The sequence below is a fragment of the Anguilla rostrata genome, chromosome 2 (genome assembly GCF_018555375.3).
Source record: "Anguilla rostrata isolate EN2019 chromosome 2, ASM1855537v3, whole genome shotgun sequence".
NCBI classification, from domain to species: domain Eukaryota; kingdom Metazoa; phylum Chordata; class Actinopteri; order Anguilliformes; family Anguillidae; genus Anguilla; species Anguilla rostrata.
The window spans coordinates 57,889,996-57,917,987 of NC_057934.1; the positions used below are offsets into that span (position 1 = coordinate 57,889,996).

General features: G+C 52.7%; 2 protein-coding genes across 4 annotated transcripts in view; both read left to right on the forward strand.

Annotated features, from left to right (window-relative positions):
* The window catches only part of LOC135249256 (CREB-binding protein-like), a 72,842-nt gene extending 60,631 nt beyond the window's left edge, over positions 1 to 12,211 (forward strand). For all 3 annotated transcript variants that reach the window (XM_064324689.1, XM_064324688.1, XM_064324690.1), the window contains 11 exons: positions 1,278 to 1,334; positions 2,323 to 2,400; positions 2,772 to 2,839; positions 3,698 to 3,848; positions 5,223 to 5,369; positions 6,186 to 6,299; positions 6,844 to 7,009; positions 7,160 to 7,327; positions 7,602 to 7,763; positions 8,352 to 8,633; positions 8,938 to 12,211. In XM_064324689.1, the coding sequence (XP_064180759.1) occupies positions 1,278 to 1,334; positions 2,323 to 2,400; positions 2,772 to 2,839; positions 3,698 to 3,848; positions 5,223 to 5,369; positions 6,186 to 6,299; positions 6,844 to 7,009; positions 7,160 to 7,327; positions 7,602 to 7,763; positions 8,352 to 8,633; positions 8,938 to 11,118 (3,574 nt within the window). In that variant the 3' untranslated portion in view covers positions 11,119 to 12,211. The remainder of the gene's footprint in view (positions 1 to 1,277; positions 1,335 to 2,322; positions 2,401 to 2,771; positions 2,840 to 3,697; positions 3,849 to 5,222; positions 5,370 to 6,185; positions 6,300 to 6,843; positions 7,010 to 7,159; positions 7,328 to 7,601; positions 7,764 to 8,351; positions 8,634 to 8,937) is intronic.
* A 2,776-nt stretch (positions 12,212 to 14,987) lies between these two features.
* slx4 (SLX4 structure-specific endonuclease subunit homolog (S. cerevisiae)) lies at positions 14,988 to 27,863 on the forward strand. Its single transcript, XM_064324771.1, is given in 15 exon segments — positions 14,988 to 15,071; positions 15,481 to 16,122; positions 16,707 to 16,896; positions 17,278 to 17,493; positions 17,804 to 18,033; positions 18,211 to 18,503; positions 18,843 to 19,083; positions 19,240 to 19,322; positions 19,467 to 19,613; positions 20,974 to 21,143; positions 21,292 to 22,601; positions 22,603 to 23,352; positions 24,008 to 24,107; positions 24,539 to 24,841; positions 26,485 to 27,863. Coding segments are annotated over 14 exon segments (4,932 nt in total). The 5' UTR covers positions 14,988 to 15,071; positions 15,481 to 15,578; the 3' UTR covers positions 26,840 to 27,863.
* Positions 27,864 to 27,992: the final 129 nt, after the last annotated feature.

The following is a 27,992-nucleotide window of genomic DNA, read 5'->3' on the forward strand; positions in this document are numbered from 1 at the left end:
CATACAACACTAAACTCTTCTGTGTGCCTGGCCTCATACAGCACTAAACCCTTCTGTGAGGCTCACCTGCATACAGCACTAAACCCTTCTGTGAGGCTGGCCTTCATACAGCACTAAACCCTTCTGTGAGGCTGGCCTGCATACAGCACTAAACCCTTCTGTGAGGCTGGCCTGCATACAGCACTAAACCCTTCTGTGAGCCTGGCCTGCATACAGCACTAAACCCTTCTGTGAGGCTGGCCTGCATACAGCACTAAACCCTTCTGTGAGGCTGGCCTGCATACAGCACTAAACCCTTCTGTGAGGCTGGCCTGCATACAGCACTAAACCCTTCTGTGAGGCCGGCCTGCATACAGCACTAAACCCTTCTGTGAGGCTGGCCTGCATACAGCACTAAACCCTTCTGTGAGCACTAAACCCTTCTGTGAGGCTGGCCTGCATACAGCACTAAAACCCTTCTGTGAGGCTGGCCTGCATACAGCACTAAACCCTTCTGTGAGGCCTGGCCTCATACAGCACAACCTCACAAACCCTTCTGTGAGGCTGGCCTGCATACAGCACTAAACCCTTCTGTGAGGCTGGCCTTCATACAGCACTAAACCCTTCTGTGAGGCTGGCCTGCATACAGCACTAAACCCTTCTGTGAGCCTGGCCTGCATACAGCACTAAACCCTTCTGTGAGGCTGGCCTGCATACAGCACAAAACCCTTCTGTGAGCACTAAACCCTTCTGTGAGCACTAAACCCTTCTGTGAGGCTGGCCTGCATACAGCACTAAACCCTTCTGTGAGCACTAAACCCTTCTGTGAGACTGGCCTGCATACAGCACTAAACCCTTCTGTGAGGCTGGCCTTCATACAGCACTAAACCCTTCTGTGAGGCTGGCCTCATACAGCACTAAACCCTTCTGTGAGGCTGGCCTCATACAGCACTAAACCCTTCTGTGAGGCTGTAATCACTGCAGCGTTTATCGATTACGGCTCATGTGTGCCGATTGTGCCTCATGTACCTGCCCAGACACCTGGCGCAGGGCGGCAGTGTAGCACAGTGTTTAGAGAACCTCCCATCTCTCACCCTCCCCTCCTCTCCCCCTTCTCTTTCTCTCCTATCCTCACTCTTTCCCCATCTCTCTTCTCCCCTTCTTCTCTCCCCCTCCTCTTTCTGTCCCTCCCTCACTCTTTCCCCTCCTTCTCTCTCCGTCTCTTCCTCTCTCTCACTCTCTCTGTCTTTCTACCTTTCTCCCCCTCACCCTCTCTCTCTCTCTCTCTCTCTCTCCAGTATGATCTCTAAGGACCAGTTTGAGCGGAAGAAGAACGACATGCTGGACCCCGAGCCGTAAGTTTGCGCCGCTCCTCTCATCGATCGCCATGGCGATGTTACGCCCCCCCCACTCTCTGACCCCCCACATTTCCCCCTGTGTGGTTGCATTACCCCCCTCTCCGGCTCTACCAGGTGCAATCAGATCCCCCTGCTGTGTGCTAAACAGCGCCCCCTGCTGACCCTTTTGTAGGGTCACAGCAGCACAGTTCCCCGCTCGGTGAAGAGCACGCATCTGACTGTGGAAGTGAACGTGCTGCCACGCACTACCCGGGCGTGCTGTTTGTGTTCGTGCTGCAACACAGTTTGCACACTTCAGGCTTTGAGCGCACGCTTTCAGACAAAGTGACTCTGCGGTGGCTGCGTTCACCATTGAGCTACTGCTGGACTGTAAATGCATGGAGTAGAGATACAAGGCTAACTCCCTACAAGTCTAACGCCACCGAGAGAGAAGGGTTGGCTCTTATTTTTTCACTCATTACCCGAGCTTACTCTGCCTTTCTGAGCCAGAGGAAAGCTACATCAGAGGGAGACTCCAGCACTTCTGTAGGTCTGTATAGCCGTGTGTAATCTGGGCAGTTTTACTGAACAAGATTAACCTCCTTGAATAATCTGCACATACGGCCTGGATTCGGTCAGCATTAACATGGACACAAATGTATGAGCTGTTCTTTCTCTTCACAAACGCGCTTTGGCGGGTTCTGGCCAATTGCGGAACTGGCCAAACTGCGTTTCAGGTTGGGCATGACCCCCGTCTGTGATCAGCCTGAGACTCTTTTCGCCAGATTACTGAGGGCAGGAGCTTGACAGGGCTCATGGCGTTTGAAACTCTGACTTTAAACGGAGTTAGAAACTCTTAGTGCTGACTTAGTTTAAAGTCAGAGTTATTTAAACACAGAGTCAGACTTATTTAAACACAAAGTCAGAGTTATTTAAACACAGAGTCAGACTTATTTAAACACAAAGTCAGAGTTATTTTAACACGCTGTCTCCCTCTCCCCTGCAGGTTTGTTGAATGTAAAGACTGCGGGCGCAAAATGCATCAGATATGCGTGCTCCACTATGACGTCATCTGGCCGTCCGGGTAAGCCCTGCACTGCTATTGGCTGGTAAAGAAAGCCCTGCCCATCTGCCTAGTTCAGCCTTTCCACTGCACGAGTAGATCAGCTTTATAAAAAGTATATTAAGTAATTGAAATGAAGATAATTAAAAATCGAGCAACAGTGGGCTATACTTTATAAAACAAGGACAACAGAATATCCTGAAGACCTCTGGGGTGGGAATTTCAGATGATGAAGCTTTACTTGCAGGGCACCGCAACAGGGAACTTGAGCAGCACTGAGTTTCATTAGGACCAGTCTCTTTAACAGCAAGGGCATGACTGGCCATGGTGTTGTAAAAATTAAATAAAAATAAACGAATTGAAATAAAAATGTAATTCATCCCCTCTGACAGATTCATTTGCGATAACTGCTTGAAGAAAAGCGGGAAGACGCGGAAGGACAACAAGTTTTCCGCTAAAAGTAAGTGTGGGACACGGCTGTGAGCGGGTTTGAGAGGTTTAAGCAGGTTTGAGCAGGTTTGAGCAGGTTTGAGCGGGTTTAAGCGGGTTTGAGCGGGTTTAAGCAGGTTTGAGCAGGTTTAAGCAGGTTTGAGCGGGTTTAAGCGGGTTTGAGCGGGTTTAAGCAGGTTTGAGCAGGTTTGAGCGGGTTTAAGCGGGTTTAAGCAGGTTTGAGCAGGTTTGAGCGGGTTTGAGCGGGTTTAAGCGGGTTTGAGCAGGTTTGAGCGGGTTTAAGTGGGTTTGAGCAGGTTTGAGCGGGTTTGGGCGGGTTTGAGTGGGTTTAAGCGGGTTTGAGCGGGTTTAAGCAGGTTTGAGCAGGTTTGAGCGGGTTTAAGCGGGTTTAAGCAGGTTTGAGCGGGTTTGAGGGTTTGAGCGGGTTTAAGCAGGTTTGAGCGGGTTTAAGCGGGTTTAAGCGGGTTTAAGCAGGTTTGAGCAGGTTTGAGCGGGTTTAAGCAGGTTTGAGCAGGTTTGAGCGGGTTTAAGCGGGTTTGAGCGGGTTTAAGCAGGTTTGAGCAGGTTTGAGCGGGTTTGAGCAGGTTTAAGCAGGTTTGAGCAGGTTTAAGCCGGTTTAAGCGGGTTTGAGCAGGTTTAAACGGGTTTGGGCGGGTTTGAGCGGGTTTGGTGCACTGGAATGGTGAGGAAAGGGCAGTGGTAATGGTGTCTGTGCTGGTGAGAGACTCTGTACCCTGTACCTATAACTGTAGCTGTACCCTGTACCTGTAGCTGCAGACGCACTGCCTTGCTCCTGGTGCTAGTTCAGTTCTCCCACAGCGGCGTGTGTGTGCACGTGCTTACGTGAGCATGTGTGTATGTGTCACAGGGCTTCAGCCTACCAGGCTGGGTATGTACATTGAGGATCGGGTGAATAAGTACTTGAAGAGGCAGAACCATCCGGAGGCCGGGGAGGTGTTTGTGCGAGTGGTGGCCAGCTCTGACAAGACGGTGGAGGTCAAACCTGGCATGAAATCCAGGTAACCACCCTCTGACACACACACCTGACCATCACTCACACACACTTGTACATCACTCACACACACCTGACCATCACTCACACACACCTGTACATCACTCACACGTACCTGACCATCACTCACACACACCTGACCATCACTCACACACACCTGTATATCACTCACACACACCTGTATATCACTCACACACACCTGACCATCACTCACACACACCTGTACATCACTCACACACACCTGACCATCACTCACACACACCTGTATATCACTCACACACACCTGACCATCACATACATCACACACCTGACCATCACTCCAACACACACCTGTATATCACTCACACACACCTGACCATCACTCACACACACACCTGTACATCACTCACCACACACCTGTACATCACTCACACACACCTGACCATCACTCACACACACCTGTATCATCACCACACCTGTACATCACTACCACACACCTGCCATCACTCACACACACCTGTATATCACTCACACACACCTGACCATCACTCACACACACCTGTATATCACTCACACACACCTGACCATCACTACACACACTGAATCACTCACCACCCTGACCATCATCACACACCCTGCACATCACACACACCTGTACATCACTCACACACACCTGTACATCACTCACACACACCTGACCATCACTCACACACACCTGACCATCACTCACACACACCTGTACATCACTCACACACACCTGACCATCACTCACACACACCTGTACATCACTCACACACACCTGACCATCACTCACACACACCTGTACATCACTCACACACACCTGACCATCACTCACACACACCTGAACATCACTCACACACACCTGACCATCACTCACACACACTTGTACATCACTCACACACACCTGACCATCACTCACACACACCTGTACATCACTCACACACACCTGACCATCACTCACACACACCTGTACATCACTCACACACACCTGACCATCACTCACACACACCTGTCCATCACTCACACACACCTGACCATCACTCACACGTACCTGACCATCACTCACACACACCTGTACATCACTCACACACACCTGTATATCACTCACACACACCTGACCATCACTCACACACACTTGTACATCACTCACACACACCTGACCATCACTCACACACACCTGTACATCACTCACACACACCTGACCATCACTCACACACACCTGTACATCACTCTAATAGCCCTGTACACCTGTAGCCCTTTACATCTTTTTCTATTGGGTAGTATGAGCCGAGGGGTGAGTAGTATTACATTCACTGTGAGAGAGGCGTGACCTTTTAGAGTTTCTCTCTCTCCTTCCCTCCCTCACTGTGATTGGCGGCAGGTTTGTGGACACGGGCGAGATGCCTGAAAGCTTCCCATACAGAACCAAAGCACTTTTCGCTTTCGAGGAGATCGACGGCGTGGACGTCTGCTTCTTCGGCATGCACGTGCAGGAGTACGGCTCCGAGTGCCCTTTCCCCAACACCAGGTAACACACCTGCCCTTTCCCCAACACCAGGTAACACACCTGCCCTTTCCCCAACACCAGGTAACACACCTGCCCTTTCCCCAACACCAGGTAACACACCTGCCCTTTCCCCAACACCAGGTAACACACCTGCCCTTTCCCCAACACCAGGTAACACACCTGCCCTTTCCCCAACACCAGTTAACACACCTGCCCTTTACCCAACACCAGGTAACACACCTGCCCTTTACCCAACACCAGGTAACACACCTGCCCTTTCCCTAACACCAGTTAACACACCTGCCCTTTACCCAACACCAGGTAACACACCTGCCCTTTCCCCAACACCAGGTAACACACCTGCCCTTTCCCCAACACCAGGTAACACACCTGCCCTTTCCCCAACACCAGTTAACACACCTGCCCTTTACCCAACACCAGGTAACACACCTGCCCTTTACCCAACACCAGGTAACACACCTGCCCTTTACCCAACACCAGGTAACACACCTGCCCTTTACCCAACACCAGGTAACACACCTGCCCTTTCCCACACCAGTTAACACACCGGCCCTTTCCCCAACCCATTAACCACTGCCCTTTCCCAACACAGTTACACCCTGCCCTTTACCCAACACCAGGTAACACACCTGCCCTTTACCCAACACCAGGTAACACACCTGCCCTTTACCCAACACCAGGTAACACACCTGCTCTTAACCAGGTACCTTCCTGTCCTTTTCTGGAGAGTGTAATGACAGCCTGAGCCTTAAGCACGTGGTCGTGCTGGATGCTTGTGGCCGAGGCTGAGCTCTCTCTCTCCTCTCTCCTCCGCAGACGGGTGTACATATCATACCTCGACAGTATTCACTTCTTCAGACCTCGCTTGCTGCGGACCGCAGTCTATCACGAAATCCTCATCGGCTACCTGGAATACGTCAAGACGCTCGGGTAGGTTAGCCTGTGCCAGCGGGTCCGATTCTGCAGCGCTGGCCCGTGAACACCCTATAGGCTCATTTACACCAAACCCTGCCAATGGTATGTTTTTATTATAGTGCGCTTTTTAAGGTTAATTTTATTAGCAGTTCGTGTAAATGAACTGTCACGCAAGAAATAAAGCACACAGAATCAGTGTTTTCATTGATTCCATCCTGTCTGCATGGAAGCAGAAGCACATTAACCTCTTCAGTTTGGGGGCACACTGCACAGCTCATGGCAGAACACCTGCAGTTGGATCATATTTTATATTGACAGCATAACACCTGTTACTGAAATCCACTTTTCTTCAGTGCTGCCATTGAAGCTGACAGTCTGAATGACCCTTTAGCTGACTTGTTTGATAATGGCGGTTGGTGACATCTCTCTCTCTCTCCACCTCTCCCTCCCCCCTCTCTCTTACTCTCTCACACTCTCCCTCCCCCTCTCTCACATTCTCTCTCTCACACTCTCCCTCCCTCTCTTTGTCTCCCTCCCTCTCTCTCTCTTCGGGACACAGGTATGTAACAGGGCACATTTGGGCCTGCCCCCCCAGTGAGGGGGACGACTACATCTTCCACTGTCACCCGGCTGACCAGAAGATCCCCAAACCAAAGCGACTGCAGGAGTGGTACAGGAAGATGCTGGATAAGGCCTTCGCTGAGAGGATCCTGCACGACTACAAGGTGTGTGTGTGTATGTGCGTGCATGAGAGAGAGTGTATGTGTGTGTGTATGAGTGTGTGAGAGAGAGAGAGAATGTGTGTGTGTGCGTCTGAATCCTTCCCCGTCACACCTTGGCGGTTAACTGACGTCTCTGGGTGTGTGTTGTGACAGGACATCTTCAAGCAGGCGACGGAGGACAGGCTAACCAGTGCTAACGAGCTGCCTTACTTTGAGGGAGACTTCTGGCCCAACGTCCTGGAGGAGAGCATCAAGGAGCTGGAGCAGGAGGAGGAGGAGAGAAAGAAGGAGGAGAACACAGCATCCTGTGACACCCCAGAAGTAAGGGAGGTGTGGCTCTGGCACAGACAGGAAGTAGAGGGGCGGGACTCAAGTTACACCAATTAAACAGCTGAGACAGACAGGAAGTAGAGAGGCAGGACTGTTACACCAATAAAACAGCTGAGACAGACAGGAAGTAGAGGGGCAGGACTGTTACACCAATAAAACCGCTGGAAGAGACAGGAAATGGGGGTGTGTGCGTACCAAAGCATTCGTTTTGAACAGAGAGGATTAATAGGATGTGTTTTTCTTTTCTTTTCTTTTTTTTCCTAAGGGGACACCAGGTGACAGCAAAAACGCCAAGAAAAAGAACAACAAGAAAACCAACAAGAATAAGAGCAGCTTGAGCCGAGCCAACAAGAAGAAGCCGGGGATGCCCAACGTGGCCAACGACCTCTCCCAGAAGCTCTACGCCACCATGGAGAAGCACAAGGAGGTGCGTCTCTACGGCCCTGAGCCCTGAATGTAGCCCAGGGGTCTGGGGTCCAGATCCCGTTCTGCACTGAAGAGCCTCAGTAGCAGCCCATGTGTGTGAATGTGGACGGTGCAGAAGCACTGGCTGTGAGCACGTGCTCAAAAATGAGTGCCGGACATGCAGAGCAGAGGCTGACGCACGTGTGGCCCCCGTTAACCCTTTAAGGTGTAAGACCACACGTGATTGGAGTGTTCACTTCTTCAAATTCTGCAAGAATCTGTAGATTTTGAGAGATATTTGTAGACAAATAATAGTTAAATCCAGCCAGTTGTAATCTCCACCTTCAGGCAAAATATTTTCCATGTAACGAAACCAAATCGCACTGTGTTGGTTTTCACTTGAAACCAGAGCTGCTTCTAAAAATGTAGATTTCAACTATCAGACCTCAACAACCATAATCTGTGTAGACATTAAGGTTATCTACCAGTGATTGCAATTGAATGTCACAGATTGCATTGCGCTACTAGAGCCTTATTTGTTAGAGTATGCAGCATATTTGAGGCAGGCCCCTGGTTGTGGTGGAAATTGACCCTCCGGCCCCTGCTCCAGGTGTTCTTTGTGATCCACCTGCACTCGGGGCCCATGGTGAACACGCTGCCGCCCATCATGGACCCGGACCCCATGCTGACGTGCGACCTGATGGACGGGCGGGACGCCTTCCTGACGCTGGCGCGGGACAAGCACTGGGAGTTCTCCTCCCTGCGCAGGTGCAAGTGGAGCTCCATGTGCATGCTGGTGGAGCTGCACAACCAGGGCCAGGACCGCTTCGTCTACACCTGCAACGAGTGCAAGCACCACGTGGAGACGCGCTGGCACTGCACCGTCTGCGAGGTGAGCTCCGCCCCCCCCCGCGTGACATCATCGCGTCCACATGACATCACCACGCTGCCCACCACACGCTACAACACCCACAGTCACCCAGCTTCCCTATTATTTGGGTTAAGGGAGAATCAGTGCAGGAAGATGTTTTCAAGCTGTTGGTTTGTCTTTCCTGTGAAAATATTTGCTGTATGTGAAATGTTTGCTTGCAGGAATGGTCAGAGACTGGGCAAATTTTGGGAAGGTGGTTTGGCCTGCTGTGGCCACCGTTTGGCTAATGCTTTGTGTCCATTTGTGCCTCTGTGTTGCGCTGCAGGACTTTGACCTGTGCATTAACTGCTACAACAACAAGGGCCACGTGCACCAGATGGTGAAGTGGGGGCTGGGCATCGACGACGACAGCAACAGCCAGGGGGCCGAGGCGTCCAAGAGCCCGCAAGAGAGCCGGCGGCTCAGCATCCAGCGCTGCATCCAGTCGCTGGTGCACGCCTGCCAGTGTCGCAACGCCAACTGCTCGCTGGCCTCCTGCCAGAAGATGAAGCGCGTGGTACAGCACACCAAGGGCTGCAAGCGCAAGACCAATGGCGGCTGCCCCGTCTGCAAGCAGCTGATCGCGCTCTGCTGCTACCACGCCAAGCACTGCCAGGAGAACAAGTGCCCCGTGCCCTTCTGCCCCAACATCAAGCACAAGCTGCGGCAGCAGCAGCTGCAGCACCGGCTGCAGCAGGCGCAGATGATGCGCCGCCGCATGGCCACCATGCAGGGCCGGGGGATGCCCCAGAACCTGCCGTCCCCGCCCACGCCGGCTGCGCCCGGCACGCCCACCTCCCACCAGCAGCCCAACACGCCGCAGACACCGCAGCCCCCTCCCAGCCAGCCACAGACCCCCAACGCCGGCGTCATGCCCGCGGCCTTCCCCAACGCTGCCCGCGCCAACCAGCCCCCCTCTGCCGCCACCCCCCCGCAGCCGTCCCAGGGCAAACCGGGGCCGCAGGCCTCGCCCCTCCACCAGCAGCAGTCCCCCCTGCCCCCTCCCCCGCCCCCCCAGCAGCAGCAGCATCCGCCGCCGCCGGCCGCCGTCAAGATGGCGCAGCACATCGAGCGGGTGGCGCAAGCCCAGCAGCACCAGAGCTACCGCAATGTCAACGGCCTCCCCATGGGCCACCCGCAGCGCGTGGTGGGGCCCATGCAGCCTGGCATGCACGTGGGGCCCCGGGGCCCGGCGGTTATGCAGGCCATGCAGCCCGGCCAGTGGCCCGCCGGCCCTCAGGGGCCCATGCAGGCAGGCCCCGCCCAGCAGCCGCAGCAGGGCCCCCCCATGCAGCCCTCCATGACCCCCCCGCAGCAGCAGCAGCAGCAGGCCCTGACCATGCAGCGGCCCATGATGTCAGCACAGCAGCAGCAGCAGGCGCGCATGCAGGTCCCGTCGCAGCAAACGCCGCAGCGGGGGGCGCCGGGCAACATTGCGCCCACGGCACTGCAGGACCTGCTGCGCACGCTCAAGTCGCCCAGCTCGCCGCAGCAGCAGCAGCAGGTGCTCAACATCCTGAAGGCCAACCCGCAGCTCATGGCCGCCTTTATCAAGCAGCGGACAGCCAAGTACCAGGCCAGCCAGGGCCAGGCGCAGGGCCAGCCGCCGCAGCAGGGCCCGCAGGGCATGCAACCGGGCCTGCAGGGCATGGCCCCCATGCAGGCGGGGGCGGGGGTGGGACAGAGGCCCGGCCTGAACCCCCCGCAGCAGCAACAGCAGCAGCAGCAGGCCCCGCCGCAGGGCATGGGCTCCATGGGGCCCCAGGGGCAGCTGATGAACCCCGGGCACAACCCCAGCCCCCAGTTCCAGGAGATGTACCGCCGGCAGCTCCTGCACCGGCAGCAACAGCAGCAGCAGCAGCAGCAGGCCGCAACCATGCAGCAAGCCCATGGCCAGTTCCCTCAGCAGCAGCAGCAGCAGGCGGCTAGCTACTCGCAGCTCCGCATGCAACAGCAGCTGGCCATGCAGCAGCAGCAGCAGCAGCAGCAACAACAACAGCAGCAGCAGCAACAACAGCAGCAGCAGCTCCAGCCCATGGCACAAATGGGCCTGGAACCTCCTCAGAACCTGCTGCACCAGCGCATGCTCCAGCAGCAGCAGCAGGCGGCGGCTGCCATGAAGCCGCAGATGGGCTCCCCGGCGCAGCCCAACCCCATGAGCCCGCAGGCGCACCTCCCGCCGGGCCAGCCGCTGGTGCGCTCGCCAGCGCCCGTGCAGTCCCCCTGCCCGCCCTCGCAACAGCCCCCACATTCCAGCCCCTCCCCCCGCATACAGCCCCAGCCCTCGCCCCACTCCGGCTCGCCCCACGCCCTGCCGGGCCTGGCCCCGCCCATGCCGGGCTCCCTGGAGCAGAGCGCCATGCTGCCGCAGCTGGCCACGCCCGGGCGCAGCGGCCTGCCCGCTGACTTGGGCATGGTGGGGGACACCACGGGGGACACACTGGAGAAGTTTGTGGAAGGATTGTAGCATTTACAGACAAAACACACACACACAATAACACACACACACACACACACACCCACACCTGCAGCCTCCTCCTCCCACTATTTTGGGCCTCTTCGTGTTTTCACTAAAGACTTTTTGTACTGACAATGTAAAAAGTTTAAAGGAAAGTTGAAAAAGAGGGGGAAAAAAACAATAAATCAATGCGTGGGGAATGTTTTCCTAAACCAAGGGACTGCTATTTCTTCCTACCAGTCGAGGGATTTAAAAAATGAATTGCTGTTTAAAGAAAAAAGAACTCAAAGAATATATTTTTTGGTTCAGACCACATGTGGTCTGCTTTCGTTATTTTATTTTTTGGTTTCTATCTGGTATGGACTCATGCCTTTTTTTAAAGAAAATTTACAAAACTATTTCATTATATTATTCATACTTTTATTTTGTACCTTTGCAAACTTTACAGCATTATTTTTTTTTGTGTTGAGAGACTGTAAAATAATTAGTCTGGGAATCACACCAGGTGTTCTGTCATCTCTCCTCATTCCTGGGAAACGCGTTTGTTCTGTACCAGTTTTCACAAAGGACATGCACTCTGGAACAGTTCCTTTTCTGATCGAAGTCTGTGACCACGGAAATGTATAGATAGGAACTAGACTATCACACGCAGGTAATTTCACACTCGTAAGGAATAACGGGACGTCCAAGCTGGCAGAGTGTTCGCAGGAGACATCTCATTGGGCCGAAACCAGATTTTTATTTTTATTTTTTTTACGTCTCGCAGGTGTAGAAAATCGTTGCTTCTGTTTCTCATTTGAATTCTCTGAAATGAGTCGTGTGTGTAAAAGAGAAGAATCCACCCCCCCTAAGCTGAGCAGAACAGGCGATCGCTGACTGCTGAACGGAGTAGAGAACGGGCCTTCTGCCACCAAGTCCTCATTCCTCTTACACAAAACTTGAATTGAGGGTGAACTTTTTCTCTAATGTAAATCATGCAAGTTATTAAACAAAATACTATAAATATAAGGAAAAAAAAGAATTAAATCATTGTATAAACTGGTTAAAAAACTCATTTCTTACTTATATACCATATTGTTAAATAAACTGTGTGCAGCAGACAGCTCTGTGTCATTTCTTGGTGTGTGAATAAGAAGGGTGGAGAAAAATGCAGAAAAAAGATTAACTAAGCATGCTCCTCTTGGAAAAAGTTTTTAAAAAATGTAATCTTCCACTTTAATATATGTTTGTTATTACTTAAATATTACAGTACATTATGAGCCTCTAGCAGTCCCTCTTATCCAGAGCAAAAAAAGAAATTACCCATTTATACAATTAGCGTTAACACAAATGGCTCCTCCTAACAGCGAATCGTGTGGCTGTGTATAAAGCATGGGGACATGGTGAAGAGGTCGAATTTCTTGTTCGACCGAACAAACACGACATTCGACTGGGCAAGATGCATGATTCTAAGCGACTTTGACCATGGTGTGATTGTTGGTGCCAAACATAGCGGTTCCAGTATCTCAGAAACAGTGAGATTCACTGGGATTTTCACACACTGGTCTAGAGTTTACAGAGAATGATGTGATTAAAAAAAAAAAAAAAACCTCAAATGAGCAGCAATTCTGTGGCCAAAAGCACCTGGTTACTGAGAGCATCAGAGGAGAATGGGCAGACTCCTTCAAGCTAATGGAAAGGGCACAAGTGCTCAAACAACAGCTGGTTACTACAGTGGTGTGCAGAAGGGCATCTCTGAGCCTACAAGGTGTCGAACCTTGAAGCGGACGGGCTACAGCAGCAGAAGACCATGCCGGGTTCCACACCTGTCAGCTGAAAACAGGAAGATGAGACTACAGTGGGTAAGTGATCACAAAACTGGACAACTGAACACTGGAAAAATGCTGCCTGGTCAGGTGAGTCTTGATTTCAGTAGAGACATGCAGGTGGCAGGGTCAGAATTTGGTGTAAACGGCTTGAATCCATGGATCCATCCTGCCTTGTGGCAGCAGTGCATGCTGGTGGTGGAGGTGTATTAAGGCCCCTTAATGCCATTTGAGCATCATTTGAATACCTATACATCGTTGCTGACCACGTGGATCCCATTATGGCCTTTTTTTTTCAAAGGGAGAGTACCAGCAGGATAATGCACTAATGCCAAAAAGCACGTCATCTCAAGCTGGCTCCACAAACATGACAGTGACTTTGGTTTACTCCAATCGGATGAAGAGTCCCCAGATCTCTATCCAATAGAGCACCTTCACAGCATGAATGTGTGGCAAAAAAATATCTGCCGGAGCTGTGTGATGCTATCGATTCGGCATGGACCAAATTCCCTAAGGAATGTTTGCAACACCTTGTTGCATCAGTGCCACAAAGAATTCAGGCTGTTCCAGAAGCAAGAGCGGGTCCTACCCAGTAGTAGATGGGCGTGCCCAATGAAGTGACCACTGAGTATACATTGAAGCAGTGCAGGTTAGGTATCTTTCTCAAGTGTTCAACAGCAGTGTCCGACCTGGTATTCAAACACTGTTACACTGCTGATAGACATGACCTAATGCTCTTTGTGCATTATGATGATGTAAGGAGATCAGCAGCCACAGTGTCTGTCGCCTTCGTGCCACAGGTCCTAATTGCTTATTTGACCTCCTTGCATCCTTTCCTTGAATCCTTTCCTTGCTTCCTTAACTCCACCCATCAGAGGACGCAAGGAAAGGACATGAGGACGGAGGGATTGAGGAAATATATATTAGGCTAATGGAACGTCTTTGTTCAGTCAAGCGTATGTTTGAAGCCACGTCAGTTACAGTTTGTAACCGGATGCCTTTGACCCTGTGTGGAGCACAAAGGGTTAAAAAGCCCTGCTTTCGGGCAATGGCCATACATACTGTACATCCAGTCATAGTTGAATGGAACTTACTGGGGTAAATACCTGACTGCAGACAGTAATGGGGGGCTGGTTGTGAGCAGTCGGCTGCAACGCTGCACTCTACAGTAGAGCTCCCCTGTTCATTGGCTCCGTTTCACAGCTTGGGTGGGATGACTAAACATCTGATGCACAAACTAAAGAACTGGGGGTGCAGGAAGTTTTTTTTTTTGTTTGTTTTTCTTTTTTTCATGGTTCATTGCTGCCTAATGCTGCAGCTTTCTCTCCAGTCATAAACTAGGAATAAATAACGGTCAAAAAAATGATGATGTGTGATCTTTCATGCCCACACTCATTCAGGGCCTTGTTTTAATGTCGCTGTGATTTTGGGTTTTATTTCATCCAGAGGAAAAGGCGCCCCCTACTGAACCAAGGATAACTTTTATTACCGGGAACTAAAGAGAATCCTGCTTAGCTTTAGCTGTTCAATATGGGTATGTGAGAGGATGCTATGCCTGCACCTTGCTAGCATAAATATACTTTCTTTACTATTTTTTCCACAAAGTATTTTAACACGTAGCCTATCTGCGAAACTGCATTATGAGACGAATGCTTTAGTATGCTGTAGGGTTGCCAGGATCGGCAAAATGTTACTGTATTTGAGTCACTGTATCATTGTGATTTACTGCCACTGTTGACTTTCAAGTGATTTCACACTTTTCAGAATGGGAAACCCCTTGGCAGCATGTTTTTTTTTTCCAGAAAGAAAGGCCTATTCAGAACAAGTCTGAGAACAAAACCGTTTACATTTATATTGCATAACAGTCCCTATAGCTTTACAGCACATTAATGTAGCGTAGGTGTATTTTCACTATTCGGGAGCAGTAGAAAACTAATCTAGGAATTTAGACGCTTCTACAGGTAACACACACAAATTTTAGTACAGCAAACATGTAACAACAACAAACAAAAACAGACATTGAGAAACGCCCAATGTTTCGTGTTTCACTTCGCTAAATTAACAGAATGTTCTGTGGTTGAATTCAATGTGACGCAATTACGCTTTGCGTCATGACGTACAACACATGACAGGAAATGCAAACCAAAGCGGTTGAGAGTAGGTATTTGAATTTGTTTATAGCTAATGTCAATTTGTGTTTTTCTGAAATGTTGGGGTATTTAACAAAATGCAACAAACGTGTTTTCCACATACATACTTCCTATTTCGCAAATAAATTCTGAAAGCGCTGTATCTTGTTAACGGTAGAGTTTTCCCCGATATGTCAATAGCTAGATAGCTTGCAAGCTACCCTAGCATAGCCAATGCAAGGTTAGATTCGTTTGAATAATGTAGGATTTATTCTGTTTCGTTATAACTGAACTTGGTTAGCTAGCTGAACGGCGACCAGAGGCTAGCAACTAACGCGGAAGTCACCACATAATAGCTAATTCTGTCTGGTTAACCAAATTGTCTAGAACATCCTCACTGGTAGTGGTAGTGATAATTCTCTCTTTTCGAATTTCAGACCGGGCATAGTCCTGTTATGAACTCGGGGATGGGCAGAGCGAGTCGGTGATGCGCGTGATGTATTGATTCTGGGCTGTGGGGTGTCGGGACAGACGAATGGACGACTCTGACCTGGACTTCGCCGACCTCTGCTCTAAGCTCCTGAAGAGAGTGCGCAAGAAGGAGAGGGGTGAGTCGGGGGACGAGCGTGGGATTGCGGCGAGCCAAAACCGGACACAGAATGTATACCCGGTGCCGACCCAAAGCAAAGACTCGACAAAGAGGAGAAAGCCAAAGCAAGATGCGGAGTCGAGCTCTCGGAAACAGCTGGACTGCCAGTCAGTCAGCGCGTCCCAGTTTAACCGCCCGGTCCGGGAGGAGGGCACAGGTCAGCAGTGTGTCACCGTGGAACGCGCTCCTTCCGTGGCTGTTACTCAGACGCCCAGCTCTCAGGCATCTATTGAAAGTGCGGCAACGGTGCCGGGTTTGGTGGCGAGTCAGAATGCGGACGTTAATTTGAGGGTGAAGGACAAAGTGGTACTCAGAATGCAACAGTTTAGATGGGTCAGCCCTCAGAAAATGACGCACATGGACAATGACCAGCCCAGGAGAACAGCACTGGTCGCTGAGGACACGATACCCCGATCGACAGTGCCACATGGTAATTATCTCTCTCTTCTTCTCTGATTTATAATCACATGCTTAACAGCAGTTTTCTTGTGAAAATGATTTTCCTGGAAATATATATATATATATATTTGGTTATTTACGCTGTAATTAGTTATGATTGTTAAATTAATTACTTCCAAGTCTGTACCACACAAATGAATGTAAAGTTCACATGAATGACACTGACAGGGAAAAGAAAATGAGGAAGAGCAGAGATTTAGGCCTGTATTTTCAGGCAGTGGTACAGAATGTCTGCAGGTTTACTGAATTACCTGTAAGTGTAGTGTATGTGTAGTGTTCCTACCCTCGCACGTTCACATCTGTGTTTGTCTGGCCAACTTCTGTATGTATGGGTGTGCGAATGTGTGCATTTGCATTTGTCTATACCTGTCTATGTGTGTGTCCATGAATGTATGACTACATGTGTTTTTGTACTTGGTATATATGCTTGTGTGCCTATATGTACGCATGCATGTGTACGTATGTTTGTATGTGGTTATTCTGGTGTGCGTGTTTACATGTGTGTGGTGTGCACACCCGTTCATATGTCCCCTCTTCATGTTGACGTGTCTGTAGCGGGAGACCCACTGCAGGGGCCCCCGGGGGACGAGGCCCTGGCCCTCCGGCTACAGGAGGAGCTTGACCGGGAGGAGCAGGGCCCGCAGGAGATGGTGGACCTGGAGCAGGGCGGCCTTTTCTTCTGCCAAATCTGCCAGAGGGATCTGTCTGCCCTGAGCCCCCTGCGCCGCACCCAGCACATCAACAGGTCTAATCCCGCTAACCACACACCCAGCACATCTACGAGTCTAAACCCACTAACGCTGCACCCAGCACATCAACAGGTCTAATCCCGCTAACCACACACCCAGCACATCTACGAGTCTAAACCCACTAACGCTGCACCCAGCACATCTGCAGGTCTAAACCCACTAACTCACACCCAACACATCAACAGGTTTAAACCTGCTAACCCCACACCCAACAAATCAGTAGGTCTAAACCCACGAATCCCACACCCAGCTCATCAAGATTTTGGTACGTGTGCTTTCAGTAGTGCTGTAGGCTGTCTGGGAACAGCAGGGGTGAGGCTCATGGTACAGGAGCCAGCACGCTAGGTGTTGAGTACCCACTCTCTGCTTTCCTATAGGTGTCTGGATGAGAGCGAGGGGAGTGGCCCGGCCGCCCCCGCCCCGCCCGCCGTCCCAGAATGCCCCATCTGCGGGAAGATGTTTAAGCACCAGAAGAGCCGGGCCAGCCACATGAAGCGCTGCTCCGCAGAAATGGGCGTGTCCTCCGCCGTCCTGCTGCAGGCCCTGCAGAGACAGGCCGCTGAGACGGCCAGCGACTCCGCAGCCAATCAGCCGTGAGTCACAGCAATCGCTTCCCCAGCGACTGCGCACAGTGCTTTAAGAAACCTTATAAGAATCATGGAAAGTGGTTGAATATTCTGCTGTCCTTGAAACATTATTTATTTATTCTATATTTACGCATATTGACATTCATACCGTACTTTTGAAATATACGGTGCTTTGTCTTGGTTGTCTGTTTGCCTCAGTGTCTGCTTCCACTGTGTGTTTATACTTTGTTAGAGAGGGGAGATGGCTGGTACATTCTGTGGGGTCTCCTTTCTAACTCCCCCCCACCCCCCCCCTCCATTCCCTCTCTCCATCCAGCCCCCCAGCAGGCGGGTCCAAGCGGAAGGGCTCCTTGGACCCCCCCCGGCCACCCAAAAAGAGACAGAGGAAGAAGGCTGCGCCCCTGGATGAGGACACCATGGTGGCGCTGGCCTTGTCCCGCTCCATGGTGGAGCAGGAGAGGGAGAGAGAGAAGGAGAAGGAGGCCATGATCACTGCTCCTGCTGAAGACTCTGTGAGACCAGGCTTACAGTGGAGAGCTGATGCTGGTAATGTAGATGTGTGTGTGTGTGTGTGTGTGTGTGTGTGTGTGTGAGTGAATGTGAGTGAATGTGAATGAGTGCGAGTGCTCTAACCCGTCACACCAGCTGTAAATGTACCTGGCACTGCACCTGATGAAGCTGCTGTGGCAGTCAGTGTGGGTGTGTGAATGCTTTGCTCTGCAGGTAAGAGGAGGGGCAAGAAGAAGGGTCATCCCCCAGCCCCGCCCCCTATCCTCCTGGTTCAGGACTCTGCTGAAGCCCTGAGGCGGCTGCAGGATCGGGTCGCCAGCCTCCTGCTCCGTGCCCGCCCCCCCACCCCCCCGACCCCTCCCCGCCCAGCCAGCCGCCTCCCCGGCTGGACCGGTGCTGCCCCCCTGTGGCAGAAGAGCGCGCTGCGCGACGAGGAGCTGGGCTTGGAGGCGGAGTTCTACACCCCCGCTCTGTGCCCCCCCGTCCAGCCGTGGGCCGTGACCGAGGTGAGGGGCTGCATGTCTAACGCTCGTGCTGTCCACACGGCTCTGGCTCTTTCACCTGGCCCCCGACTCACTCTGCCACTCTTATCCATACGTCTCTCTCTCTTTCTCTTTCTCTGTGACTGCAGTGGAGCTTCACTGTCCCTTTTCTCTCTTTCTCTTTCTGTCACCATCAGTATCTCTCTCTGTCTCTCTCTCTCTCCATCTCTCTGTCGCTCTCTCTCACTCCCTCTTTTTCTCTGTCTCTCTCTCTCTCCATCTCTCTGTTGCTCTTTCTCAGTCCCTCTTTTTCTCTGTGTCTCTCTCTCTCCCGGGTTGAATCTGAATTTACCCCCTGTGCAGGAGATGCAGACGGTGGCCCCTCCTGCTCAGGCTCAGGTGTTACCCCCAGCCGGGCCCCCCCTCCCTGAACCCTCCACGCCTTGCCCTCCCTCGCCCTCCACCCCAGGTTTGGGCAGCCAGACCTTTGGTGACCTCATGGACCTGGCAGAGGAGGGCCTGACGCTCAGCCAGTGGGGCTATGCCCCCAAAGCTGACCACGCCCCCGACTCCGCCCCCAAACTCACCCCAGGACCCACAGAGGGTGAGTCTCCCGCAGACACACAGGCAGATCGCACTTGCACTCACACACGCATGCGCACACACAGGCACAGGCACACACACACACGCACACGCACACACTGCCCCCATGCTGCACACTGTTTGATTGACACGCGCTCGTCTCTCTGCCGGCCCTCAGACAGAGACGTCGGCGCGGGCGACCTGCGGCTCAGCGGCTTCCTCCCGGAGAGACGGCGCTCTGCAGCGGCCGCAGAGAACACCGTGAGAGCACACCCCTTCCTCTCCTCCTCTTTCTGTCACCTTCTACCCGTTTCTCCGCCTCTTCCTTCCCCTTCTCTTTTCTCACCCCCTCCTTCTGCCGTGCCCTGATGTGTGTGAGTTGTGCTTGCACCCCCGTTCCTGCAGGGGGCGCTGTTCAGGCTGACCGCAGATCTGAGCAGCATGGTCAACAACCCACAGCTGAGTGACGTGCAGCTGCAGGTGGACAGCGGGGAGGTGTTCTTCGCCCACTCATTCATGCTGTATGCACGCTGCCCCCTGCTGGTGCAGATGGTAAGTTCACCCTCTGGCCCCTGTATGTTTAGTTTACATTATCTTAAATAATTTGCATGTATGATTTAAGTCTAGCAAGAACGTGTCTATAAATAAGCCATTGAAGGGGAATTATCATTAATAGTAGGCAGGGGTATGAAAATCTCCCCCTCTGCTCCTCGGGTGCAGTGACGACTTTTCCTTTACGCTGGTTTTGTTTCTGTCCAGATTCATGCAAACTTTAGGGAACATTTGATTATCTAAGCAGCACATCTGGGGATATAATGTGGTGTAATGTTAGGCAGTGTTGTCTGATGGTAAGGGAACTCAAAAACCAAATTCAAGATCAAACTCAGGACCAGATTTTCTGGAAGTGTTGAAGAAATTCTAACCTAACTTTGGTGAAATTTTGATTCATTTTGAAATACAGGGTTTTTTGCATATCAGCGTCCTTGATTGTAGTCAATCATAACTGTCACCTTTAATTTTGGGGTGAACATAATATGTATAAGACCTTTAAATGATATTAGAACCTTTTATCTATGATCTAATAGTAATGTAGATATTACAAGTCAAATTCATGGAGGAACTTGCCCCAACTTCCATATTTCCTTCATAAGGATCAGAGACAGGGTGTCATTTTAGTTCCAGGGGTTTTTTATTAGTGTGTGTGTGTGTGTGTGTGTGTGCGCGAGCGAGCGTGTGTATGTTAGGGATACCTAGCCTGGGTGTGTATTAGTGATGTGGATGGATTGTAGTCTTGGTTGTGTGTGTGTGTGTGTGTGCGTGTGCGCGTATTTGTGAGTGTGTGTGTGTGTGTATGTTAGGGATATGAATGTGACCTAGCCTGGGTGTGTATTAGTGATGTGGATGGATTGTAGTCTTGGTTGTGTACATGTATGTGTGTGTGCACGTACGTGTACGTCTGTGTGTGTGTGTGTATATGTTAGGGATATGAATGTGACCTAGCCTGGGTGTGTATTGGTGATGTGGATGGATTGTAGTCTTGGTTGTGTATGTGTAGATGCGGTCGTGTTGCGATAAGCGTCACAGTCTGGTGCTGTGGGTGGTGTGTTGCTGCATTTAGGGAATGAATGTGACCTACCCTGGGTGTGTATTGGTGATGTGGATGGATTGTAGTCTTGGTTGTGTACATGTATGTGTGTGTGCACGTACGTGTACGTCTGTGTGTGTGTGTGTGTGTATATGTTAGGGATATGAATGTAACCTAGCCTGGGTGTGTATTAGTGATGTGGATGGATTGTAGTCTTGGTTGTGTACATGTATGTGTGTGTGCACGTACGTGTACGTCTGTGTGTGTGTGTGTGTATATGTTAGGGATATGAATGTAACCTAGCCTGCCTGTGCAATTGTCTCTCAGGTCCATGACTCAGGTTTTGGCGTGGAGGAGGAGGGCATGCCCAGCGCCCGAAGGGTGTTGCTAGGAGACCTGCCCCCAGAGGCCGTCCACGTCCTGTTGCAGTACCTTTACTGTGCCCGCTGCCCCCTCACACCCGTCCTGGTGCCACACCTGATGGAGCTGGCGCTCAGGTATGCCCACCTCCACGCCCGTCTCAGGACGCAACATTTCAGTTCATCCTCAGCATCGCACTTTAGTGTAGTTCCAAGAGCTGTTTCCCAAGACCCTTTGAGTGACATTGTGTGTGTGCGTGTGTGTGCGTGTGTGTGTGTAAGACAGGTTGGACCTCAGGGAGCTGGAGCAGGTGTGTCAGGGCTTCACAGGTGGAGCAGCAGTGGAGCCATGGGTGGAGTCGCGGGAGCAGGAGCAGAGAGATGAAGAGGAGGAGGAAGAGGAGTGTGTGGAACAGAAATTCCTGGAACTGCTGCGTTCAATGTGGGAGGAAGAGGAGGAAGCAGAGGACAGTGGTGGAGGAGGAGATGGAGAAGGGGAGGAGGTGGAGGGAGGTGGAGAGGGGAGGGTGGATGAGGAGGAGCTGCTGGAGATTTACCAGTTTGCCGCCACACAGAGGAGGTGCAGAGAGGAAGAGGAGGAGGAAAAGGGGAACGTTGGCACAGAAACGGAGGAAGAGGTGGAGCACAGAGAGAAGACAGAAGATGGCTTTTCTCCTGTTCAGACTGCTTCCCATCACCATAGCAACTGCCTGGCAATTATTCCCTCAGAGCCCGGACCCCTTGATTGGCTCAGCACCGATCACATGAGCCAGGAGGGGTCAGAGGCGAAACAGGCTGCACCAATCGCAGACCATCACAGTGGGACAGAGGGGGCAGGACTGGACAGGACGTCCCAGCCCAGCCCTGGTCGAGGGTCCAACACCAGCCTGGAGAGGAGTTACGACCGGCTCTTCTCCGAAACCTGGGGGGACTACGCAGGGCCGTCCCAGCAGAACGTCCAGTCCTCCCGCAGCCAGGGGGCGCTCATAGACCTGTCCACCAGCCCTCTCCCTGACCTTAGCGGCTCCTCCCTCCCCATCGCAGGCGTGTCCCCAGAACCAGCGACGGGCCAGAGCTGCAGCCCCCACACGCCCACAGGGCAGGCCCTAAAGCAGAAGAGCTTGGGCTGTTCCCAGATCAGCCGACCGCAGCAGGAGGGCCCGGGCTGTTCCCAGATCAGCCCAACGCAGCGGGAGCCCGAACTCATCGTGCTGTCCGATTCGGGAGAGGAGTGCTACACCCCGGGGCCCCCCTCACCCCCTCCCAGGCCCCTGTCGCCCTCTCCCCGCCCCCCCCAGGCCCCGGCGGGAGACTTTGGGCGGGGCGGAGGCAGCCCTGAGGACAGCTGTGCGGAGATGTCCTGGCTGGTGCCGGGGACCCCGGACCCCCCCGCCAGAACCACGCGCGTCAGCTCCACTCAGACACACTGCAGCCTGCGCCGCACACGCCTGTTTGCCACGCTCACGCATTCCTCCTCCTCCTCCTCCTCCTCCTCTGCCTCCCTCCGCACAGGAGCCGCCCCCGTCTCGGTCCGGCTCGCAGAGTCCAGAGAGAGCGCTGTGCCTCGGCCCGCCCCCCACTCCCAGCACTGCACCACAGTCTGACCCCGCCCATGACCTCAGCAGCCCCGCCCACACGTCCGCAGCCCCGCCTACCTCGTCCAGGCAGTCCAGACCCCCCTCCTTCGCGCTGGCCCACCCCAAACGCCCCATTCTGGACGGAATGCCTTCCCGCGCCTTTCCCTATCTCGCCAGCAGCACCCCTCTGCCCCCCCAGACCCCCTCGAGCGTCACGCTCCCGCCACATGAAGAGCGCCACCTGGAGTCCATCGGCATCAGCGCGAGGTCCAGCACCGGGGGCAGCCCGCCTCTGTGTCTCTGCCTCTCAGACTCCTCCCCCTCGTCTCCACGGAAACGCGCAAGTCCTGAGGGCGGACGTTTTTCAGCACGTGAGGATGAACGCGGGGAAGAGGGGATGGAGGGAGGAGCAGAAGAGGAGGAGGCTTTTCCCGCTCACATGGAGGACCCGCCCATGGCATTCGACGAGTCGTGGGGCCTGGACGGGGGAGGGGGGCGGGACCTGCGCTTCAGCCTGAGGTTAGACTCCAGCACAGGGGCCAGCCAATCACGGCAGGGCTCAGGAGAGACCACGCCCCCTGCTCCTCCTCCTCCTTCACCTGGTAACCACGCCCAGCCCTACACCAGCCTGCTGGACTCGAAGATCTGGGATGACTGGGAGGCACAAGGGGAGGATGAGGATGAGGAAGGGGATCGAGCCAGCCTTCCTCTCTCCCAGAGGGTGCAGCCCATGGCCGTCGGACAGAGAGTCAGACAGCTGAAAACTCCAGGTACCCCTCAGACACCAGCTCGCTGCAATGTGGGGTTCAGACATTTAGACAGCAGCCGCCGGTCGCAGTGCTTCCTGTAGCGGTTCTGTCCCAGGACCGGATTTAGCCTCCACCGCTCCGCGGATGGAGCACCGCAGGACTGCTATCATTTAAAAATACTAATGAAGACCAGTTCCTGCCTAGAAAGGAGTGCTGTAAGTCTGAAATGATAGAGATTGTTTCAATTTCAGCAAAACAAGTTGTCAACAATGTAGGAACAGCCATGATAAAGGGCTGGAACAATACAGATAGCGTCACAATACGCTAGCGCTACTCTTAGAGCGCTTTTTAGAACACATCTCCAGTTATGAAACGTGTAACCAGTCAGTGCTGTACTCTGTCTTTGCACCCAGCAAGCGTGAACAAAAATGAAACGTAGTTTCGTTTGTTTAGTACAGTTTTAATGGAAACTCAGTGGCTTGAATTTTTACATGAGACCCATTCTCTCAATTCAGGGTGCATTACATTGCCCGAGAGTGCATTGCCATTGCCCCCACTTGAGATGAACCTGCAGCCTCCCAGTTTCAAGCCAGATTCTCTCATCACTATGCCACACTGTTGTCCAGGTTTTTGCGGAATCTGGATGTTTTATTGTGTTCGTGTTTGTGACCCGCAGTGGCATCGCGCAGGAACGCTCGTGCCCCCCTGGTGCCCATCACCCCCATGCCAGGCTACTCTGACATGGACACGCCAGAGCTGAAGAACAAGCTCAACAGGTTGGGCCCCTTCCCCTGCCCCCACCCCACCCTGCCGCTGCCCCGCTCCTGCCCCCTCCCCCTGCCCCCAGCCCCACCCTGCCGCTGCCCCGCCCTTAACCCTCGACCCTGGCAAACCCTCATGGTTTATTTTCATAATAATCCCAGGATCCCAAGTGTTTTGTTGAATGTTCAGAGATTTTATCAGTCACCAAATTTTTTATCAGTCACCAAAAACTTAATCACAACCCGGACCATAATGTGGAACCTGATCCAGAGTCAGGGTTACTGTAGTTCATTCTAAATCAGTGTTCTGGAGCTCTGTGGCTTTCAATTACCGGTAGCGACTGCGACATCAGCATTAGAATGTTCAGCTAGGAACATTCTAATCGCTTATCTATTATGTCACAAAGGTTCAGCACGGCTCTTTCACTCAGCTCTCCCGCCCACAGGTTTGGGGTGCGGCCGCTGCCCAAGCGCCAGATGGTTCTGAAGCTGAAGGAGATCCACCAGTACACCCACCAGCTGCTGAGCTCGGGTTCTGAGGAGGATGGCCCCGCCCCTGACCCCATCCCCAAGCCCCACCCCAGCTCGGTTTCCATGGCGTTCAAACAGCCAGAGAGACCTGCTCCTGTGGGGGCGTGGTCTAAAGACTCCACCCACAAACAGGTGGGGCCAGAGCAGGAGGGCGAGGGACTGTCTGCCTCTCAGGGGTCCACAGCCTCCTCTACTGCTGCCAGCGAGGACTCCGAGAGGTGAGGACTGCACCCATGGCCCAAATAACTGCCCTGCCCCAGCCTGGCACACTGCCCAAATAACTGCCCTGTCCCAGCCTGGCACACTGCCCAAATCACTGCCCCGTCTCAGCCTGGCACACTGCCCAAATAACTGCCCTGTCCCAGCCTGGCACACTGCCCAAATCACTGCCCCGTCCCAGCCTGGCACACTGCCCAAATAACTGCCCTGTCCCAGCCTGGCACACTGCCCAAATAACTGCCCGTCCCAGCCTGGCACACTGCCCAAATAACTGCCCTGTCCCAGCCTGGCACACTGCCCAAATCACTGCCCTGTCCCAGCCTGGCACACTGCCCAAATCACTGCCCTGTCCCAGCCTGGCACACTGCCCAAATCACTGCCCTGTCCAGCCTGGCACACTGCCCAAATCATGCCCTGTCCCAGCCTGGCACACTGCCCAAATCAAATGCCCTGTCCCAGCCTGGCACACTGCCCAAATACTGCCCTGTCCCAGCCTGGCACACTGCCCAAATACACTGCCCTGTCCCAGCCTGCACACTGCCCAAATCACTGCCCTGTCCCAGCCTGGCACACTGCCCAAATAACTGCCCCGTCCCAGCCTGGCACACTGCCCAAATAACTGCCCTGTCCCAGCCTGGCACACTGCCAAAATCACTGCCCTGTCCCAGCCTGGCACACTGCCCAAATAACTGCCCCATCCCAGCCTGGCACACTGCCCAAATCACTGCCCTGTCCCAGCCTGGCACACTGCCCAAATCACTGCCCTGTCCCAGCCTGGCACACTGCCCAAATAACTGCCCTGTCCCAGCCTGTCACACTGCCCAAATAACTGCCCTGTCCCAGCCTGGCACACTGCCAAAATAACTGCCCTGTCCCAGCCTGGCACACTGCCCAAATCACTGCCCTGTCCCAGCCTGGGATGCTGCCCAAATCACTGCCCCGTCCCAGCCTGGCACACTGCCCAAATGACTGCCCCATCCCAGCCTGGCACACTGCCAAAATCACTGCCCTGTCCCAGCCTGGCACACTGCCCAAATAACTGCCCTGTCCCAGCCTGGCACACTGCCCAAATCACTGCCCCGTCCCAGCCTGGCACACTGCCCAAATAACTGCCCCGTCCCAGCCTGGCACACTGCCCAAATAACTGCCCTGTCCCAGCCTGGCACACTGCCCAAATAACTGCCCCGTCCCAGCCTGGCACACTGCCCAAATAACTGCCCCGTCCCAGCCTGGCACACTGCCCAAATAACTGCCCCGTCCTAGCCTGGCACACTGCCCAAATAACTGCCCCGTCCCAGCCTGGCACACTGCCCAAATAACTCCCCCTATTCCATCCTTACTCCTCACACTGCACCAGAACACACACCCCCCAGGACAGTCACTGGGTCTGTCTGTGTCCTATACGGTATGTGGAGTTGATTTTCTATGAGTGTGTATGTTTGCCTTTTATATATGTGTGTGTGTGGGTATTGTGTGTTCTGTATGTTTGGTGTGTATTTTGCATCAGATTGTGTGTAGTTTATATTGGACTGTGTGACGTGTTGTACATAGGAGTATGTGTGGTTTATACTGGAGTGTGATGAGTGTTAGTTGTGTACTTTGTGTGTGGTTTCAATGAGAGTGCGCGTCTGCGCTGCCTCAGGTCGAACCCGGAGCTGTGTTCCCTGTCGGACTCGGACGGCTCGGAGAGCGAGGGGGTGACGGCGTCGCAGGCGGGGGCGCGGGGGGCGGAGCGGCTGCAGGCGGTGCGCAGCTTCATCCTGTCCGACCCGGAGCTGTACGGGCAGGTGTTGCGCTACGAGCCGCTGGTCCTGTCCCAGCTGCAGGCCCGGCTCAAAGCCCGAGGCATCCGCCTGGCCGCCGCCAAGCTGCTCGACTTCCTGGACTCCCAGTGCATCACCTTCACCACCGCCAAGCCTGCCAAGCCCGGCCCGCCCAGGGGGAGGGGCCGGGGGAGGGGCCGCAGGAGGGGACGGCCGGCCAAGGCCTCTGACTGACTTAATCAGGGCAGAGATAAACAGAATGCTTTTTTTAACTGAGAGACAGGATCACAAAGCTGAAGAGGAGGGCAAAGACGGAAGGAGATGAGGCACAAGCACTGGAAACAACATTCATCCAATCAGGACATGAAGCCATGACAATGGAGTGTCTGCGTCCAATCAGATGGCCCTCTCTATCACACTGCTGGTAACTGGTTGGTCTGTCAATCAGGCAGCAGGGTGACAATTCAGGAACTTCATAGAAAATGTGTGCGCTTTAATGTAAAATAACGTACATTTCACTGTTTATATGTGAAACCTGTTGTGAAAAATTCCCTGTCTTCGCAAGTACGTCTTGCAAAGAGTGACAATTTCACAAATTTCTCTCGCTGGCTGTGGGTTTAATAATTTCCCCTAATTCCATAGCATTTTCTCATTTCATGGTGATCAGTTATTGTGTGTCAGTTTGTGTTTTGATGCAATGTCTAATTTAATAATGAGACATTTCAGAATTATGAACTTCAAAAGAGCTCACATTCTGACATTGAGGATGCTAACATTTTTACTTGAGAACAGAGCTGTCCTTAAGTTTGTAGCATGAATTTCACCACACCGCAAGAAAAGGTTCTGAAAAAAGATATGAGCTGCAGTTTGTATGTTGGAAGGTTTGCAGCTCCTGTATTCACATTTTAACCCTCTAATGAGTATGTTTTTTTGGTAATGTTTTTTCAAAATTCAAAGTCAGTGTTCTAGAACATTACTCTCAGTTACCAGTAGTGATTGTGGCATGAACATTAGAATGTTATTTAAGAACATTCTAATCACCCATCTGTGATCTTACACCTTGAAGGGTTAAAGACTATGTTTTGGGGCCCTATGGGTGTGCCCCGCCCAGTCTGAGTTGGTGCAGTGATGCCCTGATCCAGGACACACCGGTGCGGACTGCCCGCTCTCCTTCAGGCACCCATGCCAGTCACTGCTCAGCTGACAGACGCTGTGAGTCAGGAGAAAAGTCAGATGGCATTAAAAAGGTAAAGAAAAACCTGACATTGTATTTCTCTTTCTAAATCACAATTGCAGTGATGTGCTTGTGTGCTGCTTATAAGATAATGGGAAGTCTTAATCAGCAGTAAATTAGTGTTTCATGATTATGTGGTTAGCATTTAGTTTT